Here is a 19190-nt window from a genome sequence, read left to right as displayed (position 1 = left end):
ATAATCCTCTGAGCTGGTTTTTGGTCATCATGAAAACAGGATTTGTTTTTCACAGTTATCAGTAACTAGATGAACATTAGGTGACCTATTTTCTTCTTGGCAGATCGTCCAGTGACTTATTTGTATAATACTCTGCACTATTATGAAATGCACCTGAGAGAACGCGCATATCTCAAACGTAAACTTGTCCACGCGATCATTGGCTCGCTCAAGGATAATCGACCACAGGGCTGGTGTCTAAGTGACACTTACCTGAAGTGCGCTATGAATGCTCGAGAGGACAATCCTTGGGTCCCAGATGACTCCTACTATTGCAGACTGATTGGCAGACTGGTCGATAATATCCTTTTTATTGTGAGTTTCCAAAGTCTTCAGAACTAACTGTATGTTGATTTCCGAGACCATAGACTATATTGTCTTTTCAAGGTAATATTTTTACAAATTCCAAAATTTCAGATTTTTTAAAGATCATTTTTATTTTTACTTCTGTAAAGATTTTGAAATTTTAAATTAGCAGTGTCATGCCAGATAGGCAGAAATTTACTCCACTAAAATTTCTATTTAAAAACAAACTTTATAAGATTTGTTTCAGAGAAAACAATACTATTTCTAAACGAATGTATTATGTGTTATAGTAGTTGCATCTGTTTGCTATTGGAAAACGGAATTTTGCTGCTTTATATAAATCTTTGAATGTTTTTAAAAATATTAATAGGTAGCAATAAAACTTTCTCCATTTTAGTGAAAAAGCTACCATACTGGTATTTTTATTTCTTTATTTTGATTTCATGTGTTATTAGCACATTATACTTAATTTGTCTGTATACCATGCCACTATTTACCAAGTAGAGCAATTTTACATTAAAGGGCATGGTTTATTTTCCTACATAAAGGAATTTGTTTCTTGAAGTAAAATAATTACTTATAAAGTAATTTTCCTATTAATTGTCCTATAACTATTAAAAGAAATAGGTAAAGCCTAGGAAAACCTTGGTTGCATCTATTGTGATCATATCAGTTATAAGAGCCCACCTATATAAAATCAACTATTTATACCCTATGGTCGATCACATGGTTGCTATCAATACATTTCAGTCACGTCAAACTTATTTGTATTTGTTTTGAATTATTTGCCTCTTAATCTCTCTGGTAAATCACTTCTTGAGGATTCATAATCAGATAAATTGATCATCAGATGAAATGCTTACATGTGAAATATTTTGAAAACTATAAAGCATTATACAAATGTGAGCATTCACCTCAAAATAATCAAATAGTTATTGCTTTAATCGTCTGCACCTATGGCTGGCAAATCTCCGGGTCCATTCCCAAACTGTGACTGGAGATTCAATGAGTTTCCTAACCCGGCTGCCCATGCACTGCATGTTACTTGTGTGGAGCTCATGGCCTTGGCTGTTTCAGGCAAGGAAGTTGGGAATGCTCTTCTCAATGTTGTCCTGAAAAGGTATGTATCCTGTTGGGTGCAATAAGATTCATTGTTTATTTGTAAAGAGAATGATATTTTATTTGGAGCTTTTAGACACTTTATTGTCCCAAGGCTGATAAACATTAGATACCAACTGCCTTTTGGTTCCAGATCTTATTCTTGTGATATAGGTGTGATGGAATGAGCCCTGGATAGGGTCAAAAGACCTCAGTTTGTTTCTTTATTAGTTGTTTGGCATTTACTTTAGGAATAATGTTAACTTTTAAGGTTCCTTTCTTAGAGGCAAATGTGAAGTAGGGGTTAATGCTTAGAGAAGAAAAATATAAATAAGCAGAAATAGTCTTTCAGTCCATTTGTTAAAGGAGACAACCAAAAAAAAAAAAACCACCTTATTTTTGTGTGTGTATATATATTACGTTTTTACTCAATAAACATCAGTAGTTTCATTGGAGTAGGTCAGTTGTTAGGCTCCAAATTATATATGTTCTCAAAATAAGGTCCATTCTCAAAATAAGGTCCATTTTCAACCGTATAAAATGTTTTTGTAATTTTACATTTTTATTGTTTTTTTTCTCACTTATAGTCAGCCTTTAGTGCCAAGAGAGAACATTACAGCATGGATGAATGCAATTGGATTGATCATCACTGCTCTACCAGTGAGTTGAATTGTGGTTTGTATGTAGTAATGGAATGCAGCTATTCCCTGTCAGCTGAAAGAATAAGATGCCCTTGTACAAGGACGTCATGCAGTTAATGAAGGGTTTCACATTTTTAAAATTTTCATGTTATTATTGTTTCAGAAGTCTACAGTGACTTTATTGTTTGCCTTCTGCATCAAATCTAATTAAATCTACCTGACTTTTGGGTTCCTATATCCATTGGGCCTACCTTAGCCATCCAACCTTAGTTTTCACATTTAATCTGATCTACTTTTGACCACTTAATATGTTATGTATCTAGAGCCTTTGCTTGTGCAAATGATGCTTGCTGAGACGTGTTTCAGGTACTTCTGATATGTAAACCGAACCTTCTTTCTTCTATCACCTTCTCTAAAGCCTACTCATTCATTGCCAACTTAGGCCTGCTTTCTCAGTGAACCCTTCTTGATTTCTCCGCTCATGTGAAGTCTTTCTTCTGTGACCTCCACAGATGTCTAATCAGCACCACACAGTTTGTTGTGATATCTTTGAATGTCAATAATATTGTCTAACCTTAGTCTCCCCAGACTTGTTTGATTATGCACCACTATGAATCACTTCTTCCTTACACATCTCCAAAATATATATATATATTTCTGAGTTATATATGTGTACCACTGTTGTCTGTAGTGGTACAAAAGGACAAATGCATGTATAGAGTCCTCTAACTCACAGACACTTCTCCCCAATATTGACTTATTATGAAGCAATCCAGTTTTGATTTTAAAATTTCTGGTACGCAAAGACACAAGCTAGATAAGTAAAAAATATTAAAGAATGAGAAAGTGCTATTATTTTAGGCGTGGGAGGTGATATTAGACATTGGGTGGGATACTGGATAAGTACTGTTTTTCATCGGGCTTTCCTCTGGTTTTAAAGGAGCCATATTGGATTGTTCTTCATGATCAAATTGTGAGTGTTATCAGCAGTCCAAGCTTGACATCTGAAACAGAGTGGGTTGGCTATCCGTTCCGCCTCTTTGATTTCACTGCTTGTCATCAGTCCTACTCCGAGATGAGCTGCAGCTATACATTAGCTCTGGCTCATGCTGTGTGGCACCATTCTAGCATTGGGCAACTTTCTCTCATTCCCAAGTAGGTATTATGATTTTGTAAAGAAATTTGACTTTTTAATTTTGTTTTTGTTTTGTTTTTTTTAATCTCATCTACACATAAGTTATATATCTCATCCAGTAAGTAGAACAACTTGCAAAATAAGAGTTAAGTAGAATTTCTAGATAATCAGAAAGCCTTTTTTATTTCAGAATTGTTTGAAAAATTAATTTGTGCAAGTAGCAATCTGGTATCTACTTTTCCATTACATTTTAAGGAGGCTTAGTCAAATGTATGCTTTTTGCAGAATGTAGTCCAAAAGTTGCCTTTTGAAGTAACTCATATTAACCTCTTTTCTGATTATTCGTCTTGACTATAAAAAATCAGCATTAATTAGATTCAGATTTCTTCAGAATGGCATTTACATTAGATGGGTTATTTTAAATACTTCATTTCTCATTCAGTAATTTTACTTTTAAAGGACTTTTAAATCTGAATTTATCTCAGTAATCAAATGAAAATAAGAACTAGTGAGAGATGTGAGATTAATTACCAAAATTAAAAGGAATTTTTAAAAAATTATCACAAGTTTTACAAATACTTGGGTAGGCTGTGTTAGCAAAATTCAAACAATTCAACTGATTTCAAGTCACAGAAATTTTTATCTTCAAATTTTAGGTTTCTCACGGAAGTACTTCTTCCTATAGTGAAGACTGAATTCCAGTTGCTCTATGTGTATCATCTTGTGGGACCATTTTTACAAAGATTTCAACAAGAGAGAACTCGATGTATGATAGAGGTAAAAATATAATCTGGATTTTCTGTGATAAAATCAAGTTCTAAAGATCTATTTAGTTTCCCCCACCCCCCAGTATTTTTCAAATTGTGTCTGATAACCATTGGTAGTGAAATCAGTTTAGTAGGACCTGAGAGAGATTTAAGAGGACATAGTGTGCCCACGCATTAGGTTCCCTATAATGAATTTGATGTGGAATGTGTTGAATTAGAGATGCAGGGGGAAATACCCATCATCAAGGTTGAGAAGAAGGTAAAAGATGGAGAGATGCATTTGAGAACTTCAATAGTGTACAGATAAATTAATTAAAATCATGGGAATGGATGAAGTTAATCACCTATAACAGAAGCGCAGGGAAAAGAAAATGAGCAAGAATAGAACCGTAAAGAATGAGCCACAAAAAAAGAACTAAGAAGGTATAGTCTAAAGTATTCCTGAGATTGCCATTTTCCCAGAAATTTAGAGATGGTTTCATGAAAAGGGATTGTCTGTCTCTTAATTTTAAAAGAAATTGCTAATTTATAAGTAGAAATTGCATTTAAGTCCTGTTGGGGACATTTTGTAGCACCATTAATTTCATTACAAATGCAGGACGTGTCTCCCAAGGGCACAGATAATGTACGGTCAGCGACACTTCTTCAACAAGCGTTATCCTTCTATGCCAGTCTTGGAATGGAGTCCAGTTGCATCGTGCCCAATTATCGAACCATTTTGACCATTTACATAATTTTATGTTATTTGTTTAATAGATCGGTGTGGCATTTTATGACATGTTGCTGAATGTAGACCAGTGCAGTGCCCACTTAAATTACATGGATCCCATCTGTGACTTCCTGTATCATATGAAGTATATGTTTACTGGGGATAGTGTAAAAGAGCAAGTAAGTTAACCTTAATTATTTTTAAATAATGTTTAGTTTAGAAAACTTGAACATATGATGATAGATTTTTTTTGTTTGGGTGAGTGTTATTAATTTTTTTTTTCTTTCAAGGAGAAATGATTGATATCAGACCTTTTGAGGCTACATGAGCATATTATTTTGGATATAGTATTAAATTAAAAGTAAATACTTATTTTATAAATACTTATGTTATCATTTCTCACACTTTTCTCCCTTGATATTTGCAACTGGACATCTGAAAAAGACCTAGGGGAGTTGATTAACAGTAATCTCATTAGAAAGAAACAGTCTGGTATGGCTACTGAAAAGACCAGACAAGTGTATTATGAGTGAAAGAGGTCCCACAGTAAGAGTAGATCTGATATTATTTAGTCTGAATTCCAAGTATAAATCAAGACCGAAAAATATTAGCTTTATAGATAAATGTTAGGGTCATAGGTTATTCAGAGAACTTCAAAATATAATTGTGCTCCATGCTTCATGCTTCTGTGAAGATGGCATTTTAAAAGGATGATCGCCTGTTGCATGTGTAATATTTCCAGTGTAAACTGTACAAGCTTTGGGCAGTGGGATGACTGGCTAGCTAGGTAAGTGGGTATATTGTTATAAGTACATGCATAGATAGATAGATAGACAGACAGACAGACAGACAGACAGATAATGCACATACACACATGTATAAATGTGTGTGAGAACACGTTTTTCCTCATATGAGAGAGAAATAATTTTATCTGCTTTTATTAAAACACAAAATGTAGAGAAACTTCTTATCCACCCTACTCCCTAGTTTATTGTCTCAGGATAATTATAAATCACCTCTTTTAAAAGTGGGAAATTAAGTTCTCTAGTTAAAATATTTTTAATGTGTTTTTCATTTCTTAGGTAGAGAAGATTATCTGTAATTTAAAACCAGCTTTAAAACTTCGTCTTCGATTCATCACACACATTAGCAAGATGGAACCCTCTACAGTGCCTGCACAAGCCATTAATAGTGGGTCTCCAGCACCTCAGCCTAATCAGGTGCCAGTGTCTTTACCAGTAACTCAGTGAAGTCAGAGTGTACTGTGGTGAAAATGGAAAAACATTTGTTTTTGAAAGTGGACTCAAATCTATTAAATCTGAACATGATAATACGACAAAGCGAAGTAGTAGACCAATGAAGTTCAGATTGTTTTATTTTGATTCCAATGGTGAATCTGTTGAGACCTCATAACGCTCATCTCCCTATCTATACTTGTCTCTAAGAGATCAAGTGAGCTACATGTTGTTCATATCCATAAGAATTTATCAGAGCTGCCTAGGAACATGGAGATATCTGTGATCAAACGATTTATTAGATACTTTCAGTCTTTTTTTTTTTTTATTCTAGCCATTGATTTTGTTTTTATTTTATATTATTAATGACTTATTCGGTCTTGAAATACATTGTTTTAAAGGCACCACACATGTAGAGTGGTTACTACAAATCTTTTTATACATAAATCTCTTTTGATGTCTCTTTGGGATAAGAGATTTTTGTCAAGTAAAGAACTGTAGATTTCATTGCATTGCAGAAGCAAACACAGTTTTATACTTTTAAATGACTTAAAATTTTTATTGTAGATTTCCAAGTAAATGAGCTAATGTTTCTATTTAGATAGAATAGCACGTTTTTCCCTTGGAACTTGAACTTAGTGTGTGAAATGAGTTGGAAGCATATAAGTAAATACCACAGCTGGAAATGCATAAACTTAACAAAATACTTAAATGGTGATTTTCTAATCTGTTTTTAAAAATAAATTGTTTTCCAGGTTCCAACTCACCTAGCAGCTGATATGATTCTTTGAATTTTTATAATCTTAAAATGTTTAAGTATTTATATTTTAAATACTGTGTAAATTTTGGTTCTTTAAGATTTATTAGATTTTGAGACACATAATGTTAATTTTGGGGGGACGTGGCATTAAGATTGTAAAAGACTTGAGAAATAATTAGTAAAATCTGTTGAATGAATAAACTGTCTAGTTGGTTACTCAGTTTGAATGAGCATCTGCTATGTGCCAGGCAGTATGCTGTCTGGGTTACAGCAGAGAACTGGGCTACTTCTATGGGTTGTACACTTCAGTCGGTGACTGACATTGACCTAGGAATTAAGGCTTACTAATTTTTTTTTAATTAGTGAAGTTTAACCAACTCTACTTCCAATTTTTATTTCTAAATACATTTTTCCTAGACCTTTATCTTCTTCATGGTTCATATTATTATAATCACTAAATCTTTATTTGCCATACAAGTCTAGCTTAAGGTTTATATAATGGTATAGTAATTATTCTGGGCTAATAATATTGTTTAAATTCTCCAGAAATTTTATGCTAGAAATGAATTCACATATTACTCTTAACATATTCTTAATATAGTCTTGCCGCCTCAAAGAATATATTACTTTGAGATCCTAGAATGGGAATAATTATGATACTAGTATATTATACAAATAGAATAAAGGAAATGATAATCAGTATCACTTTCTCCAGGACATACAATCCAATTAATTTATTAAAAATTCAGTTTGTCTCTGTAGCTTAAAAGATAATGGAAATATGATTTTCCCCAAATAGGCTCTTAAAAGAATTATTATTAATCAGAAACATTAATAAAAGACAGAAACTTCGAGTATAGAATGTACCTGGGGGGGATGCCTTTATTACACCCTAAAAGTTTTGGGGGGTTTTGTTTGTTTGTTTGTTTTGAAAATTAATAGTATCTTTAAAGTGACTCTATCCAAGAGGACTTTCTGCAGTGGTGGAAATACTCTATGTCTGTGCCATTTGATACAGTAGTTAGTAGCTACATGTGCCTAATGAGCACTCGAAATGTGGAACTGAATTTTCAATATTTTTAACCTTTAATTAGAGAACCACATGTGGGTGTTGCGTTGGACAAAATACTTAAACTAAGATCCAGCATAATTGCTCTTATCTAAAAGTAATTCAATAAAATATTTATCTTACAATGTCTGTAGTGTCAACTGTTAGGTTTAAAGATCTGGGCTGCGTGTGAAAAATCAGATAGTAGAGGCTCTGACATATGACTGTTACAATAACAGCAGTATAAATCATGGAACTAACTTCATTACAGAGTTCGCTTGTATTCTTTATAAGTTGGAGAGGAGAACTTTCTCCCTGGTCTTGATTATAGTTTACTTGTTCATTTTTTCTACTCTCTTTACTATATATCAGGGCCAACATGAGTTTTTTAGAATGTTTAAAGATTTCAGCTAAGGAGTCATATGTAATTGCGATGAGTGAAGAGTAGAGTATTTGGAAATCACAGATAATTTATATGACATCCCTATCTGAATTAGCAGATCTCAGAAACAGAACAGTTTGATTTCTTCTATCTCTGAAAAGGTAGTCATGCTTCAAATACAAACAATATCGTTTCATGTTTAGAAAAAGTAAAATGTGGTCATCTAACATGAACTTGGATATTGCCCAAGCCTTGTGATTACTCATTTTACAGATGAAGAAACCAGAGCCAGAGCGTTTAGTTTCACCAAGGTCTTACAGTGTTTAAGGGATGATTTCACTGGCTTTTAAAATTCTTTTAATAGTTTTAAGCAGGATGTGTGTGTGTGTGTGTGTGTGTGTCATATATTTAGAAACATGTAGACATGATAGAGTCTTATTATAAAGAGTTTATTATAAAAATCACATCTTTTGAACAACATGGAAGTATGGTTCCTTTTCAGGTGGGGTAGTTTTATCTCCTGATATCAGGAATCACACTCTATGTGTGGGATTTTATATACTTCTGTGTTAATTTTTACTGCTAGCAAATTTTTATTTGGGAATTAATGTATACTTCTCTCTCTAAGGATAAGTCTTCCACCAAAGTGGGAAATATAAGCCTTTTAATTTTACAAAAAAATTAAATTTCCAAATCTTAAGTTTCACACCAAAAGGGAATTGATACAGTTTATGTTAATTGCACTAATGTTTACTAAGGCAAAATATTTTTCTGAAACACTATATCTTTAAGAGGAGAACTGTCTAAGTTTAAGTAAATTACTAGATTTACTAATAATGTCATTAACTGTGAAATTTTTATGTAATGTTTCCACATTTACTTAGGTGGGTTAAAGTAGTCAATAGGCTTGTGACTGCCCTCTCTAGCAGCTCCAAAACAAGCCAGGGTTAATGCTACTGCAGTGTTGACTGTTCGAGTTACATCTTCTGCTGTCTTCCCCAAAGATGGGTTCACTTCCATTATATCTAATCCCGACAGTAGCCCTACAACAACAAATATCAATAAGGTAATTTATTAAATAATTCACATTTTAAATTCACTGTTTTCGAAATATTATCCAGGAGTGTAAAGAGATGGTGACCAATTGAAACTACTTTAGTTATTGCATCATGTGATGGTCATTCTGGAAGTTTCAATTGGGGTTTCATTTTTATATCAGGGGATATAAATATATATTGGCCATGTGTATGCTTGTTTCTTTAGTTACTCAGATTTATACCTACCTGTTTTGTAAATTTCTTCTGTAATGTAGAGACCTTCTCTGTAAGACAGACCTCCGAGGACTGGTGTGCCAGTAGCTGGTGTGAAAGATGGGTCCAGTCCATCTACATCGAAGCTCAGATGAATCGGCCTTTTCTTTCTTTTAAGAGTTGGGAAGGGAATTCAGTTTAAAGTTGGTGATCTAATATTTAGTAAATACAGTTTTTACCGTTTTATAAAAACTAACAACCTACTGCAGTTCCATGATTTTACATAAAGGCTTTATTAATAACTTACGTCAATTAGTGTCGATAGCAATTTCTTTTAATAATATTTATGTTAGACACACATACATGTATCATACCTTCCTAGTAGATAGCTGAGTGTTTCTTCCATCACCTTGCCAATTCCCAGTTTATCCACTTGACTCATTGAAAAGTATTTAATACCCAAAGTTTTCAAAATGTAGCTATAAAAGTAGAGATATTAAGATAATCTACAATTAATAAGGAAGCTGACTTTATACATTCTTGTTTCCTTTTAAAGATCAATGTGATAAAGTACATAAAATATTTAAGTTCTGTGAACTATATGTATATATCAATGTATTTTAACAAGTCAACTAAGATAAAAATCTGAATACATACATATATATGTACACACACACACGTAGTATATGTAAATGTAGATATATAGACTTGGTGCTTAAAATAATTTTTTTTCATTGGTTTGGTCAGTGCACTTAGCACTCAAAAGGACAAAAATGAAGGTAAATTGCATCAAAGAATAAACTTACTGTTCCCCAGGGTCCACGTCTCTCAGGCCAATGTACACAATGTCTTTGGCAGATATGCAGGGAGTCACCCAGGAGAATCCTGGTACATCAGGAATCTAAAATTGCAATGTTTCCATTTGGTTAGGGATATGCTTCTCGAGCAAATCTTACACTGAAACTTAAGGACACTTATTGGATTGCATAGTCCTTATGTTTAGAACATAAAATTTGAGATAATCATTAAAAGACAGTACAGAATTTAGAAGAGAATGCCTGCCTCGCCTTTTGGTATCCTTGGTTGCTTCAGCCTTATCCAGCCCCACCCTGGGCCCAGACCAAATCTGAATCATTTGTCACTGTTTACTGCTCTCTGTACCATTTCCAGCGGTGTTTACTGCTCTGTGCCCTGCTTTCCCATAACTCTTCTGTAAGGAACCAGTGTGCTTCCATTACTTCCATTCCTTCTTTCCTTCTCTTTCTCAGTACAGACCGAATCCAGAAGACAGTGCAGAGTGACTGAGGGAAATTTTTGAACAAGGCTTTGGTTGATCTTCAAATGTCCTGGAGTCAAGCTTGGCTTATGTACATTTTGCAAGTGTATAAACCTATCACTTGGTCATCAATTCAGAAAATGTTATTTCTGGGCATTTAACATAAGAGTTTTGAATTCCCAAGTACCATTATAAAGAGCAATAAACTATAGTTGTATCAATAAAAATTGTTTTATTGATATAGCATGCCAATAAAAATTATGAACCACAATGTTAAATCTTCATCTAGAATTTTACCTTCTTTGAGAAAAGAAGTTACTAGGGAGCAAGGAGATAGTTCTTTCTCTTACGATTTAGATGTGTGCTTCCCACAATAAAGAGATTAAATAACAAACCATAGTAATCCACGTTTTAAAACTGTTTTTGAAAAGGCTTTAAGATATGGAGGGGACACTTGGCAAGAATGAGAGACTGTGTGGCTCATAGCAGAAAGAGGGTGGCATTAGGAGGCCGGTTCTGGCCCTTGGCTTGGGCAAGTTGGTTAACCCCTGAACTTCTGCTGACTTGCTTATAAAGGATTACCCTCCATACCCACAAACTATAAAAGGCAGTTTAAGAAGCAACAAGAAAGATATATATTAAGTCAGTGTGCAAACTATCAAGGAAGGTGTAGAGCCTCACCACATTTATCCACCAAACCTTTGCTTATTGGCTACGAGAAAACACCTTGAAATTATACCTAGAATAAGATGGCATAAAGGTTCTGCCACCTCCTGAACTTCTGCTAAAGTTTATTATTTTGTAATAGAATACCAAGTAGCCTTTTACCTTTCCCTTTAGTTCCTTCAGGAGGAAAGACACAGGTTGTCCGTGCAAGTTCCCACTTGTGGTTGTCTGTGGAGTGTTGATATCGGTGTGAGCATCCACCCAAATGACACAGAGATCTGGGTGGACCTTGGCATGGCCAGAGATGCTTCCAATCGCCAAACTATAGAGGAAAAAGTGTGTGTGAACATTAGGTTTGCAATATTATTACATACATCATATTAACTCAATGCTCTTGCTTGGTTTTTCTTCATCAAAGTGGCTAATTTTTCTCATAGGTTTTTAAATTGAAGGTGCCAACCAAATAATTATAACCATAGAGAAAGTAGAGCTTACACTTAATACTTACTAACAAGTTATATTGGCATCAGAGCATTACTAGAAAATGTGTAAATTTTTTTAGAAACCACCTTCTAACAAAATTGCAAATTATAGTTTCACCAAAAATTAGATTTGCATAAAAACACCAGCCCCGCAAGAAGTTCCTTAGAAGGGGACAGTATTCCATTTTCAGGGTTAAAGCAGGTTTATTTTCTGCACTCTCATCTCTCTTGGTAAATATTTAATTCTCCCAAGTGAATTATGACAGAGCCCTTCTATTTTTCTTAAAATTCAATCCTTTACAGTTGGGGAGCATCACTCAGAAGCCGTTACGCCCACTCCAGCCAGCCATGTCCGGCGCTCGCTCACTGTTCCATGCTCAGATCCTCTCCTCGCACTTTCCACTCTCCAGGTGCACACTTAGACACCCGCTCTTAGCCAGGTCCCTCAGAGTTCACCTTAAACACTAAGCTTCAGAAAGTTTACCTAAATGGAACAGCTGAGTAATATCCAACACAAAAGTTAAAAGATTAGGATTTTCTATACACAATGCCTGTCTTGTCCCCCTCAGGAATGTTTCAAGTGCCATTCAGAGAATCATGAACCTCGCAGTTCTCAGAATGGGAGAAATCATGCCTTGATGTTCGGGTATTTTTTATTCAACTTGATGTTTGTTTTCCCTTTAGTTTTCTTGTCTTTTTCACCACTCTTAAAATTTCCATTAAAAAAATTTTCCACTTAAAGAGTGAACCCTAGTTTCATACCTGCAATTTTGTCATTGTTCAGCTCTGGAGGGAAAAACTGAGGGGGGCTGAAGTAATTGACTTGAGCATTAAGAGCCATTGTCATGTTTATACTTCCTGATCTAATCATAATCCCTTTGGTAATGTATTTGGGGACCTTGAGAGTAAACATTAAAAAGACTCGAGCACAAAATTTATCTTTGCTGCATTATTTGTAATGGTGAAAATTTGAAAATAACCTTAATATCTGGCAATATGGATATATATAGTGACATAATACCTTAAAAAGTATGCAGACAGTAAAAACTTAGCTTATATATATCATAAAGTAACAAGGAAATTGTACTGTAGATTGTACTGTAGATTAAGAGCAAATCATAGGATAACACATAAAATTGTTAAACGAAATCGGACAAGGGAAAAAATGTAGCAGGAAAAGAAATATGCCAGGTTTTAAATTCTGGTTGAAATGGTTGTTAGAAAACTACAATTACCACTGTTTCTTCTTTTTTTTTTCTTTTATATGTGTGTAATTCAAAAATTATATAATTATTACTTTTATAATGGAAAACACTTTTAAATGTTGACCTAAATGGGTTGTGCCTATTATCAGTAATCAGGCCCAATCAGCTGACAGTGAATTTCCTCAGTGCTGATTTATTTAGAAATGTAAGCCTGTGCCAACCATTTTACTGAAATTCATTCATATTTTATATATTTTCTGCCGTAATAAAGATTTCAAATCTTTAAGTCTATGTTTCCAAAATAAAGTAGTAGCCCACGAAAAAAATTTTAAGGCCGAAAAATCGGTATAAACTTTCTCTCCCATATTTCTCTCTTCCCATGGTTTTGGTTGTACTTCCCCTATGCCGTTTGTGTCAGACCCCCGTAGAGATCATCACTGCACAAGACCTGTGGTCTCCACCCAGTACCAGGCTGGTCCTTCCATTCCTCTTCACTTCCGCCACCACACCAGCCAGCTGCTCGCTCGCCTTTCCCACAGAGCGCGGATTCTTCACGATTTGAAAGGGGCTGTCATTAGGGACATCAGCAAAGGGCAGGTCCCCGTAGTCTTTTACATCACACTCTATAATTAAAATTAGATGTTACAGGTTACTAAATTTAAAAAGGTTACAAAACAGTCTGTGCAGGATGATATTAAATTTGCGAAATAGGTGTTCTAAAGTATAAGGTTTCAAAAAGTCTAGAAGGACCGGATCGTCGCGAAAGGGGAAACCACGTCTGTTTTGCCTGATATCATCGTCTCACCTGTGCTACACACCTGTGCCTGCTGCACACTGGGGCCTCGAAACCTTGACTCCATCCAGTTAGGCTAGTGAATACAGCAGGGGTAACTGGTTTGGGCTTAACGGGTGGTGGCTGGCTGTCTCTGTTCATGTGCTTTCTACTTTTCTACAATAACCATGTTTTGGATTTGTAATGAAGTAGTTTTTAAAAAGAATATATATTTGTGTATGTGTGTATATATGTGTGTATATATATACATATGTGTGTGTATGTGTGTGTGTGTGTGTGTGTGTGTATGCCTCGAAGAAAATATACCAATATTTTCTAAATTTCCTGACTCTCTATAAACAATCCTTGGTTTCAACTCGATCTGTCACCTGCTGAAGCAGCTTGGCTCCATGGTCTGTCCATTGTACCTGCCTCATGGTGGTATTGTCAGAATTAAATAAGAACATATTGTTACCCTGGTGCCTAATACTTCAGCAAACCCAGGAAATAAAGGCTTTATTATTATACTTTTAAAATAAGGTAACCCAAAATTCCTAAAGACTTGAGCGCACTTTCTAAAAGGCTCTGCATTAGGCTTCAAGGTACAGAGCTTCACGTAAAACTGTGATAGGAGCTCAGTTCAGTGTTCAGAACTAACTAGTCATTGTGTATTGCATTTATTCATGTCTGTGTATCCATGATTCAGTAAAACCTTCAAGAGATTTAACCTGATATAAAATGTGACCCAACGATGCTTGCTAACTGAGGGACTAGTCCAGTGCATTGACCCAGGTCTTCTATTCTCTCCCGAGATCTCTTTTCGTTGTTGTTAGCTTTGTGAGGTATAATTCTTATTTACTAAAATGTATTCATTTTAAGTGTTTTAGAAATATCTACAGTCTTTCAACCATCATGACAAGATTTAGATCGCTTCCATTTCCCTGCAAAGTTCCCTCACGCCCCTTGCAGTCAAAGTAGTCAGCGCATCCCATGGTATTGATGCGCCACTTTTTATTTATCCATTGACAGGTTGATGGACATTTTGTTGTTTCCACTTTAAGGCTATTATAAATAACGTTGCTACAAACAGACCACCAAGTAAAACATGGCTTTGTGTGGACATGTTTTCACTTCTCTTGGGTAAGTACCTAGGCGTAGATTTGCTGGGTGAAAAGATAAGTGTGTATTTATTAAAAATCCTGCCAAACGACTTTCCAGAGTAGCTGTATCATTATGCATTCTCATCAGAAATATCTGAGGATTTCAGTTGCTCCGTATTCTTACCGACACATCAGAGTTTTGTATATAAAGATGACATTTACTTTAGCCTATACTTTTAAAATACATATCGTTTTTTTATTTGCAAGTTCATATATATGTATGTATATGTGTATGCATACACACATATTATTATTACTGTTTCACTTCCTCTTGCAAACAGGGGTCCTCTTGTGGTAGTGTACTTCCTGTTCCCCCTTGCCTTTCATTACCAACCCCCCACTCCCCCACCACTCACCCCAGCCTCAGTTCTTGTACACACAGATTCTCTTATTCAATAGCCTGGCTTGAAAGACAAAATTTGAGTAAATAAACAATATTTATTGAGCATTCTCCACATATGCTGCTTTAAAAAAAAAAAAAAAAGGAAGATTATAGCCAGTGCTGTAATTCTGTGGTACAAGATGTCATTCCAGACACATCTCATTTTAGCAAGAGCCTGCTCCTTCCTTCGGAGTGGGACGAAAATAAGGCTGATCATCTTTTAACTGAAAATTTACCTTGTTCTTTAAGTTTCTCGAGCAGGCCAGCCTTTCTCAATACTGTAGGGCCTTCTTCCACTCCACCTCGTGGCTGGACAATTAAAACAATAAAGTAATTCAGACACTAACTTGACCATCAGATGCCCCAATAGGAAACTTTCATTATTTAATCAGTTGAATAGTAACTATCATTTTTGGAGTTCCTACCAAGCTAGAAGTATGGATTATCTCACTTAATCATCACAGCAAGGTAGATTGGATTACTCTTACATCAATAAGGAACTAGAATAAGAAAGGTTATATAATTTTCCTACAGGCCTGCAGCTAACATGACAACCCTTCCCATTGTTCTGTTAACAACATAGTGCACACTTTTTGTGCAAAAGCACTCTGACAGATGAAGACACAAGAAATCAAAGGAGAAAGTTTCTGTCTTTGAGCAACTTATAAGTTCATAGGGGATTTGTATATTTAACCCCAATTACAGTACTTAGGAGATTTGCTTCAGAGGAGATACAAGGTGTCAAAACAAAAACAGGACTCAGCTAACTGCCAGGGACAGAGTATCAGGTAGAGCAGGTGACATTTCAGCTGAGGGTTGCAACTCGAGTTCAGGAAAATGAATGGGTTGATGGAGAAACTGCAAACCAGGGGAACAACTTGGGTGAAAGCATTTTTTAAAAAAAGTGGCACAAGAGAGACCTAAATGCAGACAGATCATCGCAGTAGTGAGTGAGGGCTCAGGGAGAAAGCAGGCAATGGGAAAGTCATCACCGAGGAGCCGAAACCACAAAGATCAACCTAGCATTTCAAATTCTGACCTACTTAATAAGCACAGTGGATGAGAATTCTACCCTTGTGTTTACGTCAGGGAAGATAACATGTATCTCTTGATTCTACTTTCCAGCAAGGTTTTTAGATACAAAATTATTTCGTGTTGTCAAATGAGAAGAGGTGCGAAAAGAAATGTATATCTATCCCTGAGACTGTGCTGTGGCACCAAACCAAGCAAATATTTCTTTCCAATTCAAATAAGCAGATGGCTGCCATGCAAATCCTCGATGTCAAATTTCTGTCTCTGGCAGCAAGGGGCCCCACACGCTACCTGACACATTTCACTCCTTTATTTCATTCCCTTTTGCATGACCTGCCCATCCCCATCTCCTCCTTTAAACCCCAGTAGACGCTGCTTGGCTCTAATTTTGCCTTTGTTTTTGTGTTTTTTGTTTTTTCTCCATTATTAGATTTCAGTCCACAGTTCTTTCTATTTGCGGCACTGTATTTGCAGCTGGCATTTAGTGGACACTTAAAAACTGTGAATTTATAAAACTCTCTGTCCTTTTTTCCCTCTCCCTTTTAAACTTTAGAACAAATCTTATAGACCCCTTAGTTGACACTGTATTTGCTTTAACACAGTCATTACACTTCCCAGAGTGACACCTTTTAGCATTCTTTTTGTTTGATTCAAACTGCTTCTCATGACTAGTTTTTTCTCATTGCCTAGTTAATCGGCCCATTTTGTAAATCACAAAGTCAGTAGTTAACGCTACTGACTTTGAAGCTAGGCCCCAATTCCTAACTGGCCACAAGTGTAAGATCCACTGTGAGTCTAAAGAGGCATCAGTGCAGGTCAGGGACACAGGCTTCGGGATCAAACAGTCCTGGCTGGAATCACACAATCAAGACTGTGTGACCTTGAACAGATTACCAAACCTCTCTGAGCCTTTGTTAACTGTAAAATAAATATAATCCCTACCTCGTTTTTTGCCACTGTCTCGCTCCTACCTCTCACTGCCTAATAAGGGGGTAAAAACAGGGTCTGGAGTCCTTTCTCGGACTCAATCTTCTAGTCGTCTGCCCTTTAATCCTCTGCTTTGTTTGTTTGCCAAGTTTTTACCTCCTTTAGGTGAGGACAGATGTTATATGTTGGCCATTTTTTTCCCTCTATGCTATGGCTTTCTATGAAAAAATCTCTAATCTCTCTCTCTCTCTCTCTCTCTCTCTTTCTCTCTCTCTCTCTCTCTCCCCTCCCCCTTACCCCCCGCCGCTTCGCTCCATACTATTGTGAGACAATGAGCTTCATTCTCATAGGGCCATGTTTTAATGATGAGCTGTAGGGAGCAAAAAAGAATTACTGAGAACAGAAAATGCATCAGGCTATATTTCAAAATATTACGCCCTAAAAGGCTGTTATTATCAGCATAAGGCCTTCTGCCGAGGTGTAGGGGCCAGAGCATATTCATGATGTTTCCTTCTTTCCTTCCTTTTTTTCCTTTCCTTCATTTCTGTTTCCCTCCCTCTTTTTCTTCTTTTTTTGTCAGTTATTTCAGTTCTATCTTTGTTAGACCCTGTCCTAAGAATAAGTGAGCATAGTGTGAATTTCGCAAGTAACCCACCATTGAAAGAAACACTTCTGTGTCAGCAGAAATGTCCCTGGTCCTGGGTGAGACCTTTGAAAGTTTTCAAGGGGAAGTGAAGTGCAATTTATTGACAGTCCACATGCAGTTGGGGTCTCTCACCTCTGACCTTTCCCATTTGATTTTGCAATAAAAAGCCAGAGTGCAAAGCAAGAGTTCAAAACTAAGTGGAGTGAAACACTGCCCAGTGGACAAAGAGAAAGTTCTGAGAAACCTGAAAAAGATTCCATTTAAAAAAAAAAAAATCAGTCTTGGGGGTGTGGGATCTCAGTTTACACTTGGTCTTGTTTGCTTTGTTTTTGTTCCTTTTCTCTTTTTCCTCTTTACGTGCAGATGCATGCCAAAGATTGTATCTGTAATTTCATTATGTCTACCAGAATGAGTGTGCCCAGGCAGAAAACAAGACTGTCTATTTCAATGTTGCTGGCATGTGTTGGCAATCTGAGAGTTTCATAAATCTATTAGTCTTTTCATCATTGCCAACTTACAGATTTCCTTTCTTTCATTTTTCTTTTTTCCTCCCTTAAAGAGAGGCACATATGAAGGATTTTACTTAATCCATGAACAAACATTTTTCTACACTCATTAAAGCCCTCAAATAATATTAATCACTCACAAAGTTGCATGAAGCAATAATATATAGGTTAACAAATTAAAAGAATTCTGAATATTGCTGCCAATCTAGGATAATTTTTCTAAGCATTAATTACATAATTAAATAAATGTGTTTTTCTTAAAAATTTTTCTCTCTACGTATACACAGTAGCACCAAAAGCAACGAGAACATAAAAACCTAAACGAGGAGCTATAATGCAGAAATAGTCCGTTTCCATTCAAATGAAAATATTTTTTTCTTTAAAAATACGAGGGAAAAAAATGGTAGAATCAAATAAAATTGGCTGTGGCTAAGATTAAGAGCCACAAGAATAAATGGTTTTGTGACCATAATTATACAATGTTATAGAAAGGCGCGACAACTTTAAAATATATACTATTCAGCAGCCAGCTGGTATCAGGGGACTTAACTAACAGACAATAATACCTTGTTAATTTTTAAGTCTGAAACTTTCTAATAAATTCCAGTTATTCAAAGCCAAGCTTGTACACACCTGTCCCTTGGAGAAAGGAGCTCCGATGATCCCTATGGATTTTGACTTGGAATTCATGCTCCGACTCTTCTTGTCGCTGCACCCGAGTTTTCCAGCCAGTCACCACTCTCTGCAGCCCTCAGTGACAGAAGGC

The 19190-nt window shown here is 35.7% G+C and overlaps 2 protein-coding genes across 4 annotated transcripts in view; one reads left to right on the top strand and one right to left on the bottom strand.

Annotated features, from left to right (window-relative positions):
- Positions 1-6891, top strand: part of MED23 (mediator complex subunit 23) — a 37524-nt gene extending 30633 nt beyond the window's left edge. The window contains exons 23-29 of one of the 3 annotated variants that reach the window (XM_016129400.2): positions 104-340; positions 1300-1465; positions 2031-2103; positions 3025-3239; positions 3876-3996; positions 4743-4874; positions 5778-6891. In XM_016129400.2, the coding sequence (XP_015984886.1) occupies positions 104-340; positions 1300-1465; positions 2031-2103; positions 3025-3239; positions 3876-3996; positions 4743-4874; positions 5778-5945 (1112 nt within the window). In that variant the 3' untranslated portion in view covers positions 5946-6891. The remainder of the gene's footprint in view (positions 1-103; positions 341-1299; positions 1466-2030; positions 2104-3024; positions 3240-3875; positions 3997-4742; positions 4875-5777) is intronic. The other 2 variants (XM_016129399.2, XM_016129401.2) reach the window with 2 other exon arrangements.
- Positions 6892-8550: 1659 nt separating this feature from the next.
- On the bottom strand, positions 8551-19190 carry ARG1 (arginase 1). The gene is made up of 8 exons (XM_016129404.2): positions 19058-19190; positions 15550-15622; positions 13448-13622; positions 11475-11634; positions 10177-10271; positions 9745-9849; positions 9404-9540; positions 8551-9163 (listed from the first exon to the last, which is right to left on the bottom strand). The coding sequence occupies exons 1-8, from the start codon at positions 19112-19114 to the stop codon at positions 8997-8999; spliced, it is 969 nt and encodes a 322-aa protein (XP_015984890.1). The 5' UTR covers positions 19115-19190; the 3' UTR covers positions 8551-8996.

The sequence above is a fragment of the Rousettus aegyptiacus genome, unplaced genomic scaffold (assembly GCF_014176215.1).
Source record: "Rousettus aegyptiacus isolate mRouAeg1 unplaced genomic scaffold, mRouAeg1.p scaffold_m13_p_1, whole genome shotgun sequence".
NCBI lineage: Eukaryota > Metazoa > Chordata > Mammalia > Chiroptera > Pteropodidae > Rousettus > Rousettus aegyptiacus.
Note: the sequence above shows the minus strand (reverse complement) of the source record. Positions and strands in the feature narration are given on the sequence as shown.

Excerpts from the sequence above, each read along its gene's own strand:
- ARG1 (XM_016129404.2), bottom strand. The coding sequence starts at position 19,114 with ATGAATTCCAAGTCAAAATCCATAGGGATCATCGGAGCTCCTTTCTCC. Across the intron at positions 13,623-15,549 it reads CGAGAAACTTAAAGAACAAG|AGTGTGATGTAAAAGACTAC; the intron begins GTAAATTTTCAG and ends TTTTAATTATAG. Across the intron at positions 9,164-9,403 it reads AGAAGAAATTTACAAAACAG|GGCTACTGTCGGGATTAGAT; the intron begins GTAGGTATAAAT and ends TTGTTGTTGTAG.